This window comes from Toxotes jaculatrix, chromosome 11 (assembly GCF_017976425.1).
Source record: "Toxotes jaculatrix isolate fToxJac2 chromosome 11, fToxJac2.pri, whole genome shotgun sequence".
Taxonomy (NCBI): Eukaryota; Metazoa; Chordata; class Actinopteri; family Toxotidae; genus Toxotes; species Toxotes jaculatrix.
The window spans coordinates 7,361,783-7,384,260 of NC_054404.1; the positions used below are offsets into that span (position 1 = coordinate 7,361,783).

Below are 22,478 nucleotides of genomic sequence, written 5' to 3' on the forward strand. Positions count from 1 at the left end.
TGAAACAGATGTACTCAAAGCTGAATCTGACACATCCAGAGTGACAGAAAGTGTTCAGTGATTTAAAGGAAGTGTTGCATTTGCCAGGAAGTCTTGTTATTTGATCACAAGGTGATGGGTCTTTCAGCAGCAGCTCTGCACTGCGCCTCTGAGGTTGTTTGTGAAGTTGTCATACGGAGTACTTTCCTCTGCAAGGACTCCTCGCTAGCAGCTAGTTCATTTAGTGGTTTTGGTCCTGAAGACAGAGAGGCCTTAGTGCTGGTACAGTTGAATTTGGTCCCATAGCCAGAAGCCTGAATGCACCATACTGATGACTGGTTTCACAGATATTACTGCTGCAGTTTGTCAAAAGCAGTGGAATGTTTATTCGGGTATGTCAGGTCATCTTTAACCGTAACAGACAAAAACTCCTTTTTGTTAACCACTGGACAAGAAGGTTTTGTGACTGGACGACAAACTGCAGACTTCAGCTACAGTACCAGTGCATTGTGGTATTTACAGATACCCTTAATTCTTTTTTTTTTTTTTTTTTTTTTTTTTTAAATGGATAAATCCAGTGATATCTTGACTTGTAAACTGCACCTTTTAAACAGCCTGATTATTTGCAAGGCCTTTGACAGTGTTGGACCTGGTTTGAAACTCAGTGGTCAAAAAGTACAGAACATGTGATACTTCACATTCTACATCATCGTAAGATGCCACAGTGATATACACATCGGGAATCACAATTATATTTACACCATTTGGGAATTCATATCTTACTGTAAATGAGCCCTTGTCTTGTCCTTCAAAAGTGGGACACATTTTCTAATGAACTCTCAAAAACAGACTGAAGTAAGACAGCGATAAAAAGCTGAGGGACTAAAATCATCATCATCTTTTTTTTTTCTTTTTCTTTTTTTTTTTTTTTAAAGAGCCCGGGAGTGACCATGGAACTAGGTATAGTATATATCCTGCATAGTCAGACCGCCATGCTGTCAAATTCACAGAGGTCCAGAAAAACAAATCAGGATAATGAGCCCTTTGTTAATCCAGAGGTTAGTTTACAGTATAATAATAAAAGGCCAAATTCAGAACTCGTAAATGTCTCCAGACTTTCCTGAGCTAGAGATAAGAAAATTGGCTACATGGGGAAACTGTTTGCTTAATGTTACATAAAAAGTGTATAAACAGAAATAAAACAAAACCAAAAACCTGACTCAGCTAAACTGTAAACCAACTAAACGGTAGCAGTACAGGTGTATAATGATGGCGACGGGGGTGAAATCAAAGACGCTGAGTAATAAAGTCCAAGTTGAGCTTACAAAAAAAAAAAAAAAAGAAAAGAAAAAACAACTTGTTTGCATAAATTACAAAATAGTTTGCACATGACAATAAAGCTGAGGACATGAATTAAGACAAAATGAGAATCTTTAGTACTTGAAGGAACAGGGTCAGTCTGGTTTAACAGTACAGGTATTTGCCATTTTGTGCACTCATAAAATTGTCTGTGGCCACTCCCGGGCTGTGTGGAAATCCGTCCACAACTTCAATCTGATATCATGCTGTGTCATCACAGGTCCAGCCAATCAGCCGTCATCAGGGGGATTAGATCATAGTAATTTTGCTGCCCCAAATTACTATGATCCCCCACAACCCACTCTGCTGCAGTGTGCAGAGGTACACGAAATATTAACCAAAGAAACCATTCTATAAATACTCTTAGAAAAATCCATATTAGCAACACATGACCACAACAGTCATTTAAAATTTAATCCAACTTTCACGTGAAAAGATTCAAAGTCTCCTTTGACGACTTCCAGTGTGTTTCTACCTGCATCTCTAAAATCTTCAGGGCCTTTTAGGAGGAAACATACTTACATCCAACGATCCAGGATGTAAACTTCCCCAAGAGCACAAACGGTACTGCAGCATCGCTGACTTTCAAAATAGTCATAACACAGCAGATATGCAATACAAAAGAACCGCCAGCATTAGGCTGATAATGGATAAAAAGAAATATTTACAAACAAGGCATAATGATTTTTTTTTTTGTTCAACATTTTAAGGGTACAGGCATGCATGATCCTCAAGTCGAAAAAATCTAAAAGCGTGATCGCACAACTTTGAAACTGACATGGAATGTATGTGTCCTGCTGGTTGCTAAGGTAAGGTCAAGTCTTTTCATATTAAATTACCTATAAAAATATATATATAAATAAAAAGGTGAAGGTATTGTGTTGCGAAAGCTGCAGCAGCGGTCAACGTTTAGCTGCACCGACAGAACGAGAAGGGAGGAGGATGACAAAGGAGGGAGGGGGAGGGGGGGGAGTCAGAGAGTGAGAGAGGGAGGGAGAGATGAGCGAACGAAGGTGGCAGTCGAGCACCGAGGGATCAGAGGAAGATCTGCTGATCCAGCTCTGCAATGTTCTGCTCGGGTTTCAGACCTACGTGTTTGTGTGTTCTAGATTAGACACGGCAGTGTGTAAGGCCTCACACATAGAAAGGCCGCTCTCAAACTGAGATAAGGGTGCAAGTTCTAGAACTCCCTCGAGATGTCTTAGACTTGGTTATCTTCTAGAACTAAGACAATGCTGGGTTCTATGTCATAGAACTTTTCTTTTTTTTTGTTTTTGTTTTTTAAAGGCAGCCTGGTTCTAAACCCTCCAGGAGTTCTAGGCCAAAAATTCTGTCCGTATGTTCTGGAAAGCTCTAGATTGTATGGGATGAACTATGACCACAGCAGATCACCTCTCAAGGCTCCTAAGAGAGGAATTCTTTCTCCAGCTCGAAGACGGAGGGCCGTGCCGGGGAACTCTGAATGCGGCAGAGAGGCACAGTGCAGTCTCGTTTCTGTCCCTCTGTGTCCATGTCCAGCAGGGAGCAGCCCACCCCCACCTCTGACGACAGCACCATGTTTAGGTTTTGTGCCGTCTTCTCTCCGGAGTAGTGGCCCAGGGAGTAGCTCTTGTTGCGTCCTCGCAGCAGGGCCCAGGTGTGGGGTTTGGCCCGGAACGACACTGGCCGTGGTCTGGAGAAGGCCTCCCCGCCAGAGGGCTTCTCTGGTACTACGTCCTTCTCTTTCTCCTGCTTCTTCTGTGTGGCTGGAGGAGGCAGAGCGGGTGGGCCATTGCCTGAAAACAGACAGAGGGAGAAACAGTTTTAGTAAGTAAATATTTTTTTTAAATTGTACACACGGTTAGTCCATGTCCCCCTGCTGTGTATTACTTACTGTTGTGGTTGGTGGTGTATTTCTTCCTGCGTAGTCGTGTCCCCGTGTTATGGTTGCTCTGCTCTGGTGGCTGGCTTTGGGTTTGCACTGGCGTCTGTGTTTTAGCTGCGGTCCTGTTACTCTGGCCGTCTGTGGACGCTGCTGGGCCAGGTCTGAATGGCTCTGTGTGATGATTGACAGCCACATGCTCCACTTTTCCGGGGCTAGACTCGGACACTTCCGCCTCAGACTGCAAGAGACACTTGGTGGAGTTGCATTCCATAATGGCTGACATGGAGATGAGATTGACAGGTTGGGTGGAGGTGTGGTTCGACGACGCCTCGTCTTTGCGGGAGCGACCACTCGGCGGTGAGGTGCTGCGTCGGAACCGGGTTGCGCGCTGAAACAGGCCCTCCTTCTTCTTTTTCTCTTTCTCCTCACGCTGGGGCTCGCAATCTTCACCAGGGGCTGAGTTTTTGAGAGCCTCCCTAATGTCATAGCCGAGCACAACTGAAGCCAGCAACGAGCCGCAGCCGTACAGCACGGAGTCAGTCTTGCGGCGAGCTGACGTACGTTTCAGGCTGTTGGTGGGGGTGAGCTGTGGGGTGGTGGAAGTGGACGAGGTTGATGTGGTGGTGTAGGGGTCGTCTGGGGTCTCTGGTGGGCCACCCTGACCTCCTGCCCCGGCGCCGGAATCTCCCGGCCCACAATGCCCCCCGGGGCTCTGAGGCTGCTGCTCGTCCCTCCACAGAGGTAGATCGATGTACACCTGGTTGGGGAACTTGAGCTGCTTTGGTTTGGAGCTGCTGTCCGGACATTCCTGGGCAAATGCCTCGTCTTTACCGGCCCCCGCTGAAAACAGAGAGGTGGAAATAACAAATGACTGATTCCTTCCCTATACAGGCATCACTGGTTATATAAGAGTACCTGCTGCTTGACAACAAGCGACTTCATTGTTCACTTAACTACATTAAACTCCATTTTAAATCTTAAAAGAAACAAGGACATGTTTTGAAACATACAGCTTCACAAAGGATTTTCAGCTCACCTTGTTCGGCAAACAGGGCAGCGAGAGGGACAGACTTCTGGGACTTCACCAGGCTGGTGGACCAGGGGTTACTGCCGTCTGACAGAGGACGCACTCTGAGAAAGACGCACAGGTACAGAGGACACAGACAAGAACACATAAAATAGACTGTGGTTTCAGCAGCAACATCTTCAACATCTTGTGGTTGTTAGTTTTACCACGTGTGAAAGAAGAGAAACGGCAGCTGTTATATCGTCTGCTCTGTGATCATTCAGAAAGGCGTGTGAACGCAGCAGCAGACTGTCACAGAAATTAACTAAATGCAATGATTCAGTATTAAAATTAACTTTAACTTGTAGCTGAAAATGTTGTGTTTTTTTGTATATTTCCATATGTTGTATATTACTGTATAAAATAGATATGAGTCAAAAACAAAACACCTAGATATGAGAATGTGGTTATGTTCTTTGAGAACAGGGATTGAATTGTGGTCGATCTCCAACAAGGTGGAGTGACTGAAAAATTACTACCCTCCTTTTTTCTGTGTATGTGTGTCTGTGTTTGTGTGTATACAGTCTACCTCTCAGCAGCAGCAGGCCTTTCTTTGCTCTGTACAGAACTGGGGCCCCAGGTTCTTCCTTTCTTCTTGATTCCCTTTTTCACATCATCAAACTCCTCTGGCCTGAAGAGGGTGCTGCGGCCCCATGTACGGTTGCTCTCATCTTGGGTAACTGTTGACACAGACCAGAAGTGTTAAAACAGACTCAAACAACTACAGCAAGGCGCCAAGGAATGTGCTGTAGACACGTTAGTAGGATTATTGAAGGTATTATGCCATCTGTAAAATCTCAGCAGTAATCTTTCACCAGAATAGTAGGCTATTATTTATCTTCTCTCCTCGACTATGCAGTCAAACAGTAGTTAAAAAGTCTCATTAATCTAAAACACCACATAACTTAGGAGTGTTCTCTCTGAAAAGACGACTATTTAACCTTTCCTATTAGAAAATATCAGCAATGTATATTAATTTCCGCACATGTAAAACCAAACAGCCAAAAAGCAGAAGGCAAAACTCAAAAAGTTGTTATAAAAGCTTCTTATTCATGTGGGTTAGTCACTGTGAAGGATCCACCAAACATATCAGAGCAACAGACTAGGGCCAAAATTGTCAAGTAACAGCATTAACAGTATGTAAGTGCCATTATTTAACCAAATAATATAACACCAAGGGCAGACTGGCCCAAGTCTGTGGCATACACCTCATAATTGTCTCTTTGTATTTGATTTTCAGGTTAAGTAAAGAACCTGAGAAACAATTTTAACCAGCAGCAAACACTGAAGGCTTGTTATAATCCACACGTCAGGAAACCCAATCAGCACATACAATCCCCACTGGGATGGGAAGTGGTTAGCCATCAAACCATTTCAGGTGCTAAAGTTAGCCAAACACCACATTCAGCGCGTGGTGCTGTTAGCCTCAGAGCCCACACCAACGCTGCGTGTGGGTACCCATTAGCTTGCCTTTACTCCTGAGCCCAGAGCAGGCTGTGAGCTCGCTGGTCAGATCAACATCCTGTTGGTAAACATACAAACTGTCCCGACGAACATGGGACGTCACTGAGGAGGGAAACATACATGTTACCTCTAACCAACGTGAGCATTATGGCACAGATATAGTGGTTAAGATGGTTCTAGTTTGTACCTTTTTCTGGATTCTGGGCCACAAATAAAACTGACTTTCTGATAAAACTAATTTCGGTAAGTAGACTAACAGAAACTTTAAAACTGTTTTTGGTTTCCGCCTATTCTGTAAAATGTTATGGTAGTTTTTGTACCTCTCCCTCAGATGTTAGGTTCACTGTGAAAGTTCTCGTGCCTTTTGCAGAATTTTGATCCATATCAATCACCTCCATTAGGGCTAAACATAACAAATACGGTGATTCTGAGCAACAATCTGCACCCTCTGTCTGAATGTCAGGATCTACCATAAATGCTCAAGAGGAATTTGTTCCAGTTATTGCAGGGGCGTTGGTGCGTGACTAACAACATTATCAAACTGTTCAAACAACTGGCTGACTGCTTGTGGCTCTGGAGCTTTTGTTCATACAGCTTTTGCCATTGTGAATGACACTGCTCCCATGTTCCGGGTTCCCATGACATTCTCTGTGAGTTGATCTGATTTCTTCAGTATCAGTATTTTTTTAAAATATGCAGATTTGATAATCCAGGCCAAGGCCAAGAATAGCGATGAAGAGTAGAAGGTGACAATCATGGGGAAAAAAAAAAAAAAAAAAAACAGAAAAAAAGAAAAGAAAAACGCTGGACTTACGCTGAATGGCTCGTAGCCGAGGGATGAGTGTGGGGCTGCTGGGAGGAGAGGAGCTGGTGCTATGAAGGCTCCGCCTCTTGTCCATAGAAGGCGACGCCTGCACAGTGATCTTATGCTGGAAGTCTGCAAAATGCAACATGGACACATATGACTAATCCTTCCACTGCAATGTCTCAATCGGCTCGTACACTGACAGAGTAGATCTATTGTGGTTTAGCTGTAGTAATGCTGCTCTCACCTAATTAGAGCAGCATGGAAATGCTGCTTATGCAGGGTACCCAATGAACATCACTCTGTCAGTAAACATCTCACTTTAACCGCCTGTAAGTTCCTTCTTGAGGTTGGGCACACTTACAGTTTAGCTCTTTTCACCGCTCCCACTAGAGGAACTCTAAGTCAAGACACTGGTTCAGTCTGCTCGCTCACCTGAAGGCAGGCTGATGCGGTTTCCGTCCTTCAGTTTGAGGCGGGAACGTTTAAATTTGCCCTTCCTCTTCTTCACGTTGGGCTTGTCTTTGTTGAGCTGGAAAATGAGGATGTTGAGCTCTCTCTCCAGCACGTTGATCTCCCGCTCTGCCAGCTGCTGCTCCCGACGCTTCAGCAGCTCCTCCTGAGACTTCTGCTGGAGGGCGGCCCGTGTCAGCTCCTCTTCTCTGGAACGTAGCTCCTGGATGAACCAGGTTTTAAGATAGGTATATGGTTAAATTGGCAGACAGACTTCTGTTAAAATCAAGGTACACTGACAGGGCCAGAGAGAAGAAATTATCTTTTCACTTGAGGGTTTTATGCATCAGTTTGTCTCTTCTGGAACTGAACAGATACATTAGACAAGAATATAAATATTGGGCAAATACTTTTTTAGACAATGTGACAGACCATCCTCTGAGAAAAACATCTCATAATACCCGTGCAACAAGAGTAAAGCTCTTGCAGACAGACATCTATAAGGCAGGCGGGACTGTTAGCCATGTATTAGGTGCTGTAACTCTGTCTATAACAAGTTGGTTTCAGGAGATTACTGCCTGCTGTTTCAGGCTGTCTTACACAGCTAAACAGTGTTGTCTCCTCCCATGGCTTACTCTTTCTTCATGCCTTCTATTTTCTCTTTAATTGCTCTCAGCTGAGTAATAATAATCCTTACTGGATGACTTCCATAAAGCAGCTTTACAGTCAAGCCCCTTCAGCCACCCACCTAGACACAGATTTATTCTGGGATGTTAACAGGAAATCTGCTGATGCACTGGCTAATTCCACAGGTAATCTTATGAAATTTGTGATGGGAATATGTTTACTCATGCTAAAGGCTACGTTTTTTTTTTCCCCTTCTCTTGATTTATGAAAGCTTTACATATTGAGCAAGGTTCTGATGTAGTGAGGCCATCCAGATTATGGCAATTGAGTGTTTAAGTGATCTGGGTAGTTGTAAATTACATAACACAAAGGTACATGCTCAAAAGATGGTGAAGAATAACTGGTGAACTAAAGCAAGAAATATATATATATCTAAAATATAAGAGATAAAAATAATAACTATAAAGGCACATATTTAATCTCTTAAAACAACACCACCACCTGTAGAGATTTCAGTACCCATGTCATTCAGTTCACCATTCGTTGGCCCAGGTCTGTGTGCTGATCCTGCTGTTTCTCCAAACACGAATTAACCCCCCTCTTTAAGCCAGCGACAGGAGACTTATACAGGAAGCAGATTAAGGTCTTAACAAGGGGAAGTACGCTAAATCACCTCGGCATTAATGACTCATTTTGTTAAATGCGCGATTAGCTTGTCCACTGAAAGTAACCAATTAAACGTTTTAGTCTGTAAAAGCTTTCCCAAGTGATCAAACATGGTTGGACTGTTTCTTAATAACAGATTAGCCAACATGTATCATTACTAAAAAAAAAAGAAATAGAAGAGTAAGAGAATAGTACGAGGTGGGTAGAAGGTCTGCTGCAGATACTGTACAGCAGGTTTCCAACTTCCGAAACTCTGAGACAGAGGAGGAGGAAATAAGACACATTCAACCACCTGTTCAGCCGCCCTCATACTGTGTGTACTGTGTAATGTAATGGATGTATCTGTGAATCCCATCACTCTGTCATACCTTCTCTTTGGTCCTGAGCTCATCAAACATCTCCTGGATCTCCACACGCCAGTCGTCCTGCATGCTGTGAAAAGAGTCCTGGGGCATGGTGGCCATGACCGCCTCCTCGATGGCCGACAGCTGCTCCAGGATGCAGGAGAAGGAAGGACGCACATGGGGATCCTGGTCCCAACACTCTGGACACACACATTGCAAGTATAGATTGATAAATTAACAAATACAGTAACAAGCATATATGTGTATTGTTTCATCTATGTTAAGCTCTGGCAGTGTACCATAGCAGAAATATTAGTGCTTGCCTAGAACAAACTACTTTTTTGTAAAAAGGTGGCAGTTTATATGATTACTTAAGTGTTATTATGGTAAAATAAATATGTGTAAGATGACATTATCCATATATAATCAGTATGAACAGCAAATACCTATTCTAATACTAGGCAAACTTTGGTAATAAGTGACAAATTTAAGAGCAAAAATGTGTATCTCTACACAAATAAACAAATAAAAACTCTCAAACTTACCACTAAGTAATTCTTTTAAAATTATTGTTTTTTTAACAACTCTGGAATTTGGTCATAGGGTAAATAAAGGTCAAATAAAACTGTCAACTTAAAATATCTTTTAAACAAACTGTGTTTTAGGACATGCTTTCCTGCATCCTGCAGGTACTGTATGCATGCCTCTGCTAGTTTACCTTCCATGAGCTTGGCGAAGGGTTCGGGGCAAGTGGAGGGGATTGGCAGAGTTAACTTATTGACTGCCACGCCATAAGCAACAGCCAGGCCGTCTATCCCTCGGTATGGCACCTCTCCTGTTAACAGCTCCCACAGCAAGACACCATAGCTGGTGGATGAATCATAAAAGAAAGAGAAGGAAAGAGGAAGGAATATTTAACAAAGGACTGAGGGATAATGTCACAAATGACTGACAAATGAGAAAAGCAGATGCTCTTGGGTCTGTGTGTGGGTGTTATTTGTCATACCTCCAGACGTCACTGCCTTTGGAGAAGAGAGATGATTTGATGACCTCGGGAGCCATCCAGGAGTAGGTGCCTGCCGCAGACATTTTTGTGGTTTTGTGCCACTCCCTGGCCAGGCCAAAATCTGTGATCTTCAAGGTCTTCCTCCCGATGTCGTCATTCTCAATCTTTTCAAGTAATAAAACTGAAAAGAGAGGGGACGGGGAAGGGATACATTTGAGTGGAATCATGGAGGAGATTTGAAGTAGGACAAGGGCAAAAGATAAATAAAGATACATGAGGAAAAGGGCATAACAAGTGATGAGTGACTGAGAGAAAAGACAAGATTGGGATGAAAGTGACAGATGTGAGGGAGGTGAGAAGAGAAAGGAGAAAGACGAGTAAAAGAGAAAGGGAGATACAAAGAGTGAGGGACGGAGAAAAAGACAACTGTGCAGGTGAGGAGATGATAGTCGATATTCAACAGGGCCAACAGCGGTATGCAGGTCATTTATTACTGTAGAAACAGAAGGCTGACAGCGCCACAAAGCACCTGTCCTCAGGTCCTAGAACTGTTTAACACATTAAAGATAGCCGGAACCCTCCAATCCTTTCTGTAACACTACACCTGGCCTGAGAGCCCCGCCACACTGAAGAGACAGCCACCTGACGTGTGAAGTCAAGACCCTCTACGCCAATCACGAGATGAAAAAATAAAATTACTATAATGAAAAATAAAAAAATGTAATCAATGGAAATTTGAGCAGAAATTGCCCTGTAAAGGTCACAAGCATTAAACAAAACAAAACCCAACACACAAACAAAAAACTCCCAAGTAAACTAAAGTGATATTCAGTGCAGTACAGAGAACCAGTAAGATTAAACACTTGTGTCACTTATCTCTATATCATTAATACACAAAGGAGTCAACAACAAGTCCTTGAGAAGGTTTAAGCTTTCCAAACATGTGCCACCCACAACCAGGTGACGACTGTGGAGTAGTTACATTTTTCGAATGTCCAATTTTCCTTTTCAGCACAAATAGACTTACTCTCTGTGTGCTGATACACAAACCGCCAAATCTTCTTGTTATCTATTAACAAGAAGCAGCCTTTTCCATGGAGTGGTGTATCAGAAGCCAAAACAGACTCTTTGATCCTTTCATCCTCTTGGTGTTGTTTTCAACATTTGCTTCTGCCTCTGCCAAAATCTCCTCACATTACAAACCGTCCCATTTCATTATTTACATGCAGTCCTACCACTGTAGGTCAGTCTGAACATGTCCTATCAGATGTGTTGATCCTACAGAATGTCAAATCCAGCAAAGAAACTAAAATCTGAGACCCTCTATGTGGTCTGAAAAAGGCGCTCAGGTGTTAAAGTTTACAATTTAAAGCAAACAGCTACGATTAAAAAAAAAAAAAACTCTGAGTGTATTGTTGGTGAGCACACTCTGATTATATTCCCATGGGAAAAAAGGATGCAGTGATAAAGACAGATAGTGAAGGTGCTGAAAAACACATCAAGGCATTTGAGTTTCTTCAGCTGCTGTATCACAAAGTAAATGACTATTTGTTAACAGCTTTCATGAGAGGCTCTGTTAGGGGTGTGTGCAAATACTACTTGAATGAAGAAGTTGCAGTGTGTGTGCTGTATTATCACACACTGACCTTGGACTTACTCCTCCACAGCAGTACTTAAACAGAACCTGCCAAAACACGCGTGCGCACATGCTCGCGCACGTACACACACGCACACCTTTTGTACAATTCTCAATATCTGGGACAGTAATGCAGCTATATTTCACTTAAAACACTCAATTCTTAATATTCATCAAAAAATAATACAACACAAGTACCATTACTGCATGTTGCCTACACTGTGCTGGATATGAACTAGTCTCTAGATACGGACTTACTCTCTCACATCCATCAAGTCCTCAAACATAATCAATGAACCCAAAAGTAGGCTTCATTTTGAATTCAATGTACATCTTCTTACTCTCCCAGCACTCTTCTCAGAGATAAGTAAATATATTTACTTGCAACAGAATAAAATTCATGCTTGCCAAAACAAGATGCTACAGCATCTTATCTGATAGTTACTATAATATGCGGTGGTGTAAACATGTTTCAAATAAAACATGTACATGAACATGTATTTCTTTACCTTTTTTTCCCATACTCTGCTGTCCTCGATCACGTTTGTATATTCTTTAAGGCTGCATTCATTTATAGATCATACATACATAAAACACTATGAATGAAACCACCAAGGACATTCACCTTTTCTACTGATATACTTAACTGCATCTTAACACAACGCAACAGGAAAGTTACCACTTTACTGCAACTATTCACACAGGAAACACATGAACAGACAGCTAGTTCCTATCAAAAACTAACTTGGGGCAATTTCTTTAGACTCATTGAGGATACAGCTACAAAGCTGATAATTAAGATATTTACCTAGTATTTAATAAGCGTTTTCACACAGCATTTTAACCATAGTGTGACTGCTATGGGTCTCCACTAATAACAGGGGTATTGGTGCCATTACTAGCCTGGGGCACAGAGGGGATCCTCTACCCAGGCTGCAACAATAGGAATTCCATTACAAACAGGTTTCACTGGACCAATGATATACTCCTACTTCCTGTTGTCAAGTCCTCTCTCAGTGATTCCATAGATTCCTCCCAGCAGGCTCTGTAGGTTTATAATGACTTATGATGGCTTAGTTACACAACCTAGAAGAACAGTGGTTTTGGGGTAAACCCGTCCATGTTGATTGGCCTATAGAGTATCATGCCAAATACTTTTCTTTGTAGCTCCATGATACTTCAGTGTCAGCCCTCTAGAAATTTCTGATAAAAGACCTTGCTCCTGTCTACATGACTCCATGCTGACGTTATGCCACAAAAACACCTTTAAACACTGGCCATCCATTTTGTTTGGCTCCTGGAGTCTATTAGCAGCCAAGCTAATAACACAAACACACACCACATAGCCCCTGCTGGTTAATCTGAGCTTCTATGTCATGTGATTGATGAAGAGGTACATCCACTGCATAAATTTATTCAGTGCAGATCATAAAACTTCAGACATGCATAAGGCCTCACTAAATAAGATAGACAATTAAATTAAAAGCAACTGTGGCTGCAACTGACATTTTTTTCAGATAAACAATTATTTTCTTGTTTATCTGATTAATCTTTGTGTCCATAAAATGTCAGGAAATAGTGAAAAATGCCTTGTACAATTTCCCACAATCATCACATTTGAGAAGCCTGAAGCAGCAAAATATTTTTGCTTAAAAAATGACAAATGATCCAATCATCAAAAAAAGTGCTGATTAGTTTTCGGTCAATCCACAAATTATTTAACTGGCTATTTGCTGAAGTTCTACTTGAATGCATTCAGCACCTAAACATCTGCTGAGATACCACTGGCACTAGTTATTCATGTTTGCTGCGAAACTCTGCAAGGGAGTATAACTGAGGCTTTATAGCTCAACTCCAGCCAACACATGACACCAGCTATTCTTTGAAGTCCACCTCCCGTGATCTCTTCACCCTATTCTAATTAATAAGATTTTCCATCAAAGGTTAATCTCAGCAGATTTTCAATGAGAAGCTCCATACTTACAACAAAAGTAATAATAACAATAATAACAGCAAAATAGTTTTCTGATAATAAATATATTTGTTTCAAGATTGCACTCAAATTGCAGAGAAAGAAGCTCTGGCTCTGGCTGATTTCTATTTAGGGTCATCCTAAAAGTCAAGCCCCAGGCCAAACCACACCCTGTACTGGAAAGATAAATCTAGAGCCTGTGTTTAGATGAAGTGTAAGGTTAGCACAGGTAAAGTCTTTACAGCTGAGCTAATGCACAAAATCAGGCTGTGGCTAGTGAATCTTTAAGATTGTTTTCGTCCTACAGACAAGCTAAAACCTTGTTTGGATAGGATATGTTTAACAAGGGAAGGTGGGGTAATGGTAACCTAATTATTACTTATGCACCTCATGATTTTAATCCTGCATAAATAGGCCACGTCAGTAAAATTTTAAGAACTGCACACTGACACACTGTTGTATGCCAGTAAAAACAGCCCAAGGTTATAGGAAGTGCATGAAAACTGACATCCTTGAATTTGATGGTATACTAGTCATTTCCATGAGCTTGTCTATACTTCTGTCTTTTGGCAAAAACACTAAATGTAAATACAGTGAGAAGGTGTTCTCAAATATTGAGAGGTGGGCCAATGCTTAAGCTATAAATACCCTGTTTACAATAAACTATAATTTAGATTAATAAATGCTGCTGTGTGTAGACTACAATTATCGTATCATTACTGTTGGATTATTTGGCTTGCCAGCTGCATAAGCTACAAGTGGTGTGTGAAACCTGTTTGGTGTGATAAAAAACACATTACAAATGTGATACCTTGCAACTTGAAAACTTATGTCTGAAAAGGTTATAGCTCAGACTGTAAGTTGTTTTCTGTGCTTCTGCAGGATTTTCTCAGTCTATATTTTCTTACTCTTTTGAAAAGAAAATGTTTTGAGGCGGACAACAGTGCAATGCAATTGGAGATGGATATGCCTCCAAGGCAGACCCCACCCTCAGTCCAACCCCCATTTAATTCCCATTTCCAACAGTGGATCTTCAGGCAGACCCATCTTTCACGGTAGAACAGTGGGAAGATCAGAAGCAGAGCTGCAGCCTTCAAAGCAGGTCCCACGCTTCTTCCCATTGCTTTCTCCCCCTCAAGGTAAAAAGAAAAAATAAACTTTTTGGGCAGCACTGGGCACACGTTCTTCCCTCTTTAGTAAACCAAAATTATCTCAAGTTTTACTAGTAGTATCTCAAGTGAAATTCCACAAAAAAAGTGATAAATAAAAATAAAAAGTCAATACTGGAAGATGCAGCACACATGTAGGAGACTTCAATTTGTGTATTTTCAGTAATGAAAATGGAGCACTGACACAACAGTTACCGTATATGTATATATATAGGAGTGTACTATATTGTATATATGTACTATATTAGGAGTGTGGCCTCCTAACTTGACATGGCAGTATTTTCATAATTGTGCCAGCACACTAAGCATGAGAGCAAGAGGGCTTCCTGTAGTAAGCAGAAACAAGGCTGCTAAACATTCCCCGACTAGTCTGTCTCTCCCGGTTGAAATGAGAGTGCCCCCAGGCATTCTGGTTGATGGGAAAAGGATCAAGACTAATGGCTGGCTAAATCCATCTATCATGGTCACATCTCTCCGGGCCTCTTCCTCTCCTGGTTTGTCTATTTAGTCTAGAACTAACCCATAACTAAGCTAATTAAAACATAACACATGTTAAAGGTGTACAGCTAGTACCTTTTGCTGCATTTGTATCTATCAATGTGCTAGGGAGCTGCGGAGGGGATTGGTTGATTCGGAAGGCAGCTCTTCTCAGCTGTGGGCCCTTTTCCTTTTCACCCTGCCCTGCAACAATAGGTGCAGTCAGGGAGAGGTCATAAAAAACACAGTGAAAGCATCTCCACTCCTCCTCTCTCCCCTCTGCCCATTCTCTCGACAGAGAAAAGACAGGCAGTAACTGTCTGTGTGTCACCAGGGGTAATTGTGGGAAGCCAGAGAAAAAGTTGCCCTGCGACACCTAGTCAAGCTTTGGTAGCTTTTCCTCTCAGATTATACTTATTCCACAAGTAGAGCAAGACAACAGCAAAAGTAGAGGAGGAAAAAAAGGATCCTCTTGAGAGATACTTTTTCTGAGTTACATCAAGCCTAACTGTTTGCTCCCCTGTGGTGAACTCGTTATGACCTAGTAATGAAAAACAGGGTTTAAGAGGAGGTGTTCTTTTGCAATGCTGTTCCCACAGAAGTAGGGTGGTTCACAGAGAACCCAGAATCCCAAATCTACAGAGACAGATAACTAGATAACTAGGTCTGCTTAGTATTCCCATAGCTGATGGTGCAGCAGTGGGAGGAAAGTAATATGAAATGGAAGATGGATGCAAATTACTGTTGTGGAACTGGTAGTCCATCTGTCTGTAGTTTCTTAGTTTGGGTATTAAGAAATGTGTGATAGAAGCATCCCTAGTTTTTCTTTTTTGAAAATCTATTTTAATTGAATAGGAGCAAAATAATGTGTGTGTGTGTAAATAACAGGTGTCACCTGCACAAGCCCCAGCACTTTGCCTTGGTTGTTGCAAGTACTGGGCCATAATTGGGTCATTCAGTGGTGTGATAGCTGTCATCCTAATTTCTGAATTCAACACCTTTCCTCCACTTATCACTTTTTCCATCTGTTCTAATATGAGTGCATGAAAATAAGAGGATTTTTTTTCTGTGCGAGGTCCTCACAGATCTACAGAATGATGAGTGTGCTGAGAAAGAGACAGGAAGAGGGGGGGGGGGGAACACAGGGACAGCATGATTAAGTCTAACAATGGCCTAAGATTGATGGGAGAATGCTGTTGCACACGCTCCAAACAGAACTCCATCAGTTTCAGTGGCGTTCAAGCACACATTCCTGGCATACTATCTCTCGCACCAAGATGTGAAACTCCAAAGTTAATGTGGGTTATGCGTGCTGGCTCAGGGCCAGGTTTCAGTGTCATTTTTTGCTGTTATCTAATGCTCTGAATACAACCCCTCATAGGGAGAAAGTTTAAATCAAAGTTGTGAGATGGGAAAGAGAAAATGGAAGATGGAAAACAACAAATACTATCGATCAACAAACAGTTATGAATTTATAATAAATTTATCCAAAATGTAAAGCTTGCATAGCCAGAGCCTGATGTGACCTACTATTAAAAACATAAAAGTCATGCTACTGCATTTAAGTGGCATATTTTTCATTGCAATAAACATTTAAAATATTGTTTAGTTGCACAGATCATAATTTATAATCAATAACAATATCCACACAACAATGCAACAGTCTTAGTAAACAGTAATTTTGGATGACAATGGAGCTTTATAACATATAGGCATACACTATATCCGGCTGAAGCTACACAGACAATGTTTGTTAGCAGGATAAATTCTGAGTTTGTCGTTTAATGTTAAAAAGAAAAAGTAACTCCAGCATTGTCCTTTAAAGTTTGAAAATTGTGTTGGTCAAAAAGTAGGCATGAAAAATAATAAGGAGCAAGACGGAGCAGAAAGGAACAAGGGGAGGAAGGTAAGTAAGGAGAAAAATAACGACGTAAGAAGAAAAACCCCCTCAGTTTGTGGCAATAAAAGAGTACCGCTGCTCTCTGGGAGATTAAATATGAACGGAACAAAACAAAACGAGGGCTTTGAGACCCTCCGAGTCCTAGCCATTCTTCTGGCCACAGTAGCCTAGCAACCGCTGCTTGACCAGTCCATTGTGCAAACGTATGTTAAGCTTTTATCCCTCATTAGCAACATTCCTCCCTGCAGGCTGGGATTTTACAGATTAGGTTGAAAAACACAAAAGAGAAAGAACAAATCTTGCTGACTTCCAACATATTACTTTACAGGCTAATCATTGATCAAATAGCTGTATGTTTGTCTGCGTGGAGCATGTGTACACTGCAAGTTGATAAATGACAGGCTGAGTAGCTGAGTGAAGGTGGAGAAGTTTAGGTGTTTTTCTGCCTCTACACATATGTACCTGTGTATGTCCTGGTTTATCCTGAGAGCAAAAATGCTGGAACTAAACAACCTGACAATATATACCAGAAATAGTGAAGTGAAAGAGCCACGCCAACAGACACTGTGTTCATTAAATATTAAAAAAGCGACAGATTGCTGATTAAAAAAAACACTTAATGCAATGTATTCATTTTCTTTTCGCCCCCTGTGTAGATAATTCTCACTCCTTTTATCCTTTTTGACTGACCGACGCACACACAACGCCAAGACAGACAGACAGACAACAGGCCTTCACTAGCAGATGCAACAACTTCTCTAAGCTGCATTATTCTAGGTTTTTACTGGGAAAACAACCCAACACACCACAGGGTGCCATTTGTGTGTAGGAGAGTGTCTTTTTGTGAACTCACAGCCCTGGTTCAAAGAAAACACATACAGCTTCTTTCATTCTCTCTTTATTTAGATAAGACCGTATACTGACTAGAGATGTTCAGACTTCTGACCCTGGGACGATCAACTACCCACAACTAGTAACAGTACTGTTGTAAACCGGTATTTTCAGAATTCAGAGTCTTTCTTGGTCTTGTTTTGTGATTAGCAGCGGGCTCTAGCGAAGCAAAAATAAAATAAAATCCAGCAAAACAGGTATTTATTCCACTGGCTTACAAACTTAAGAGTTAGCTGATTTTGTTATAGGCCAGAAACGCAATAGGCACATTGTGAATGGTCTCCTCTAAGTTTAGTTTCTAATGCTCCCTCCTCATTTCAAGCTTATGCTGTCTCTTGGTCACAGTGAAGTGGCAGGACAAACACATCAACTTGTGTTAGCAGCACTGCGCCTGTTCGGGGGAGTTTGTTTGTGTATGTTCTCCAAACATCCGATTAGCTCAAACAGTCTAAACAGCAGTTAAATCCTTTCTCTCCATCTGCCCAAAATTAACACAAATCTTCATCTTAAATAAGACTGCTTTTAGGGTTGGGCTCTTCTACACTGTTCATTGCATGGCGTGATCACAGCACATCATACGCACATAAAAAGAACTATTTCAAAGTTTTGTTTCAAACTGTTTGAAAAAATCAACTTCTACCAGACACAATGACCAGTTGCAGTTTGGTTGTTTTAGAGTGACTCTGGTTTATTTATGTCTTGGAAAAACTACTTATCAAATGTAAACAATTTTACTGGCATATTGCTATTAGGTCTGTAAGGAGTTTTTTTTAGATTAACCACAATGTATTTATACTATTTTCTTGTGAATGTAAGTGGACTGAAAAACTAGTTGTGAGGATCAACAAGGTGTGGGCTCTTTGTCATGCTTGCACTATCCCCCTTGTGTTTGTTACCTGAAACTATAGCCATGTTTCCAGCATATAAATGTTATGATCACTTGGCATATGTGTGTTGGACCTGCACGCATAGAGATTTCATGGCCAATTCACAGAGGGCCCTACAAATCTGTACAACATTAGGAGGGAATCTTTATCCTTTTCAAATCCAATCAGAACACCTTACTCTGGTGAAAATGGAGGGTCTGGTCTATGTACAGTTCACGTATTTTGTCTCAACATTCACACACTGGCTCTCACAGCTGGAAATTAACACACAGAACAGTATGCCATAGCTGCTCCCCACATGGCCCCAGGTTGATAAGACTCTGGTCACAAAGGGAAACATAGTGTTTGGAGTCATATTACACACATAAACGCACCTGAGTTGAAGTGGGTAGCCTATGTAAGTCGGTATATGACTCCGATTCTTTTTCTCAACAAGTCCTGTCCATTCATTATTCAGTCCTGGGAAACTAAAGTTTGCGGGGCTGTTGTCAATTACCGGGCCATGAAGGAACTAACACAGAATTGGCCTTCTGTACTGAACCGAGTTCAATAATCCAACCCTGCATGTTTTTCTCAATTACTATACCTAGACAGGTTCTCTGTCTGATTTCTATTAACCTGTGACCTGTAGTTTTAGCTCTGATTCGTCAGGTTGGCCTGACACTGTGGACGAAGTGTGTCTGGTTATGTGCTTGGTAAATCACTGACTTTATTTGAACAACATTTCAGTTTGGGGTGGAGAGGGGGCTGGGAAGGTATGTGTGGTTGTGTGTGTTAAAGGATGAAGGAGTGAGTCAGAGGGATGGGGGTGGGGGGTGGGGTTAGCCCAGCTGAGCAAACTCTGACTTTATTTCACATCCTCTTGATGGTATCCCCCACCACTTCATACAACCACAGACCTCATACACCTATTTAAATCCATCCTGAATAAAGGGCAGTACTGTGCCTGTGATGATGTGAAACATATGTGAATCATGAGTTTTCAGCAACATCATTTTAAACTGTAATGACGAAGCTGTGTTTTCCTAATAAAGTATGGTAAACATTCCCAATGTCCCATGTCATTAATACAATATTAAACAATCACTATCTGTGTGACAGGTTGACACTGGAGTTGCAAGACTGAATTTAGAGATTGCCTGGGGTAAATGGGACTTAAAATAATTGTTTTACAAGAGGATATGGAGTTAGTTAACACTAACAGAGTTACTTAAGCAGAACTGAACCAAAACTCTGCTATAAATAACTAAAGGAGGATGTGCTGCATGTGCAACAGGTGGACGGTTCTCCCGCAGACACTATGAGGACTTGCTCCTAAAGTTAGCTTGTTCATTTTTACATCTTCATTTCTTAAGCACACACGTACACACAGACGCATACACACAGGCACACACACAATCCTTGCTTACTGTTGCTAGACTTCAGGTCACGATGGATAATGGGTACCACGGCCTCCTCGTGTAGATAGTGCATCCCGCGTGCAATCTGCACGGCCCAGTTGACCAGGATGTGTGGAGGGATGCGCCTTCCGGTCAGCACCCGGTTCAGTGTCCCGCCTCGGGCATACTCCATAACGAGACACAGGTTAGGCTCCTCCAAACACACTCCTTCCAGTTTAATAATGTTGGGGTGCTGCAGCATGGAGAAAAGTTTAGCTTCTTGTTTAACACTGCCGGCGGTGGCTGTTATGTCCTCGTCCGGGTCTTGGCGAGCCGCCTTCACGGCGACTTCTTGATCTTTCCATGTTCCCCGGTAAACTTTGCCAAATCCACCCACGCCTATGATCTCCTCAAGTACCAGTTCACTGAAGGGAATCTGAACGGGCGAGCTCGGGACTCGCTCTCGTGCCCCCACTGACCCACTCGTAGCTGGGAGACGGTAAATAGCAGGTTGGTAGGTGACATAGTTGGAGGGGAAAATCCCGACCCGGTGGTTGATTTTACCCGTCCACCATCCCTCGTCCCCGGAGATCGCCGCGTCCTTGGATAGGACCTCCACCACGTCCCCTCGACGGAGGCTGAGCTCATCCTCTCCGCTTGCCTCGTAGTCGTATGCGGCCGTCCACAGGGACCGAGTTGGGCAGAGCGGGGCAGAGTGAGCCCACGCCCGCACTGACGGTGAATCTGTCCAGGCATGCTCCCCGGTCCCACCGCCGCCCGGCCGCCCTTCACCGTTTGGGAAAGCGGCCTGCGAGACATCCATTTCTCGGTGGCCGTAGCCGCACCATAGGGTGCAGAGCTTTTAGAACAAAATGAAAACTTTAAAACGGTACGACGTAACTTTTTGAAATACGCAAGCTGTCATATCTACGAGGCTAGCTGATGAGAACAGAGGGGAAGTCCCAGCGCAGCCCACGGGAGGGTCAAACCGTGTCCAAAGTCCTGTGGGAGAGAACCTCTACAACTCTATATCCACGTCGCCACTCCGGTAAAAGTGTATGAGGGTCAATAACTAGCTAGCGGGGATGCTGGCTAAGGTTAGCTGAAATACTTTTTAACATATGTCACCACTTTATGGGCTGACGGCTAAACAGCGATACAATATTGGAGCTTAACAACTGAAGTCTTAAATCTCAAATAACCTCAGCCACGAGAGAAAAGTTTCTCCACAACATTGCCTCAGCCTCTACTTAATGCTAACATGAACAAGCTAAAGTTAGCACTCTACCGATGGAGCTAAGTTACTGTCTTCGCAGGTGCCGCAAGAGGTGCACCTGCACCGGCCGCTCCGACCCAAATAAAGTGAGGCTCCGAGGGGCAGGTTTCTCTGTCAAAGTTGCCAGTAAATCTCATATAGTCACCGAATCCTGAACTGTAAAGTTCGCTCATTCGTTTGTGAACTTTTAACAAGAAATTCCTGACTTTGGGCTAGTGGGTTAGCTTAGCATAGGTCAGCCCGTTGACTACTACGGCAGTTGGAAAAGTTGCTCCTCTCAGCTCTAAGATCGATTATTCCCAAGTTTATTTCTCCGCCGGCGACGTGAAGAACAGCCGAGGGATGAACGCTTAGAAAGCGCATCAAACATCCTGGAACTCAACGCAACAATACGGGAGTAAAAACAAGAAGGGAAAAAAAAAATCCGTCAACCTTAATCAAAACAACCCCCCCAGTTGCCGTTGTCGCCAAGCGGAGCTGGACACAGCAGTGGATAGTCTGCGGGGCTCTGCCGCTGATCTCGGTGCTGGCTGTGGTGCCCCTTGATTGGTGAGTCCCGTGACACGTGAGCGCAGTGTCAGACGAGGAGGAAGGGGGAGGAGGGAGGACTGGGGAGGAGCTACTGGAGGAATGTGTGAGGAGAGCGCGCCTTCAGGGAAATTATGGGAATAGTGGACCATATAATCACACGTGCACACGCACACGCACACTTTCTTAGTATTCACCAAACAGCAGCCACGTGAAGGAGAAATTTCACTGGAGATACTTTCACACAAATGACACAATGTTCATATAAATACTACTACTACAGCTACTATTACTGAATCAGCTGGCACGGAATATCACCCCGGTTTCTAGTGGCTCTCTTGCACACACTTGAATGCAATGGATAAAAGACAGTACACATATAAAGCGCCACAAGAACAACAATGCTATACACTCAGTTGGCAATTTATCAGGAACACCAAGCTAAAACAAATTCAGTCCCCTTCATGGAGATGATAATGTTAGGTTTTTACTGAGTACAGTGCCTGCTCTCACTGATAAATGGGACGGACAAAACTATAGTAACATTTGTCCTTATAACGCAATACAATTCAGCAGCACCACAAGCTGCTGCCTCCAAAGCGATTATAAGCGTGACCTGACACCAAACTTAACATTATAACCTTCATGAAGGTAGGATTTCTTGCAACATAACATAACATAACATAACATAACATAACATAACATAACATAACATAACATAACATAACAT

At 42.5% G+C, this 22,478-nt stretch overlaps 1 protein-coding gene across 1 annotated transcript; it reads right to left on the minus strand.

The window, feature by feature from the left end:
- Positions 1 to 500: 500 nt before the first annotated feature.
- On the minus strand, positions 501 to 21,707 carry map3k21 (mitogen-activated protein kinase kinase kinase 21). Its single transcript, XM_041049401.1, has 10 exons — positions 19,975 to 21,707; positions 9,634 to 9,814; positions 9,346 to 9,494; positions 8,652 to 8,827; positions 6,973 to 7,213; positions 6,547 to 6,669; positions 4,798 to 4,948; positions 4,239 to 4,333; positions 3,212 to 4,042; positions 501 to 3,113 (listed from the first exon to the last, which is right to left on the minus strand). Exons 1-10 carry the CDS (start codon positions 20,765 to 20,767, stop codon positions 2,743 to 2,745), a joined length of 3,111 nt encoding a protein of 1,036 aa, XP_040905335.1. The 5' UTR covers positions 20,768 to 21,707; the 3' UTR covers positions 501 to 2,742.
- Between the last annotated feature and the right edge of the window lie 771 nt (positions 21,708 to 22,478).

Coding starts and splice junctions, on each gene's coding strand:
- map3k21 (XM_041049401.1), bottom strand. CDS start 20,767: ATGGATGTCTCGCAGGCCGCTTTCCCAAACGGTGAAGGGCGGCCGGGC. Junction 4,334..4,797: donor AGGCCTGCTGCTGCTGAGAG/GTAGACTGTATA, acceptor CGTCTTTCTCAG/AGTGCGTCCTCTGTCAGACG. Junction 4,043..4,238: donor TGCCCTGTTTGCCGAACAAG/GTGAGCTGAAAA, acceptor CTCTGTTTTCAG/CGGGGGCCGGTAAAGACGAG.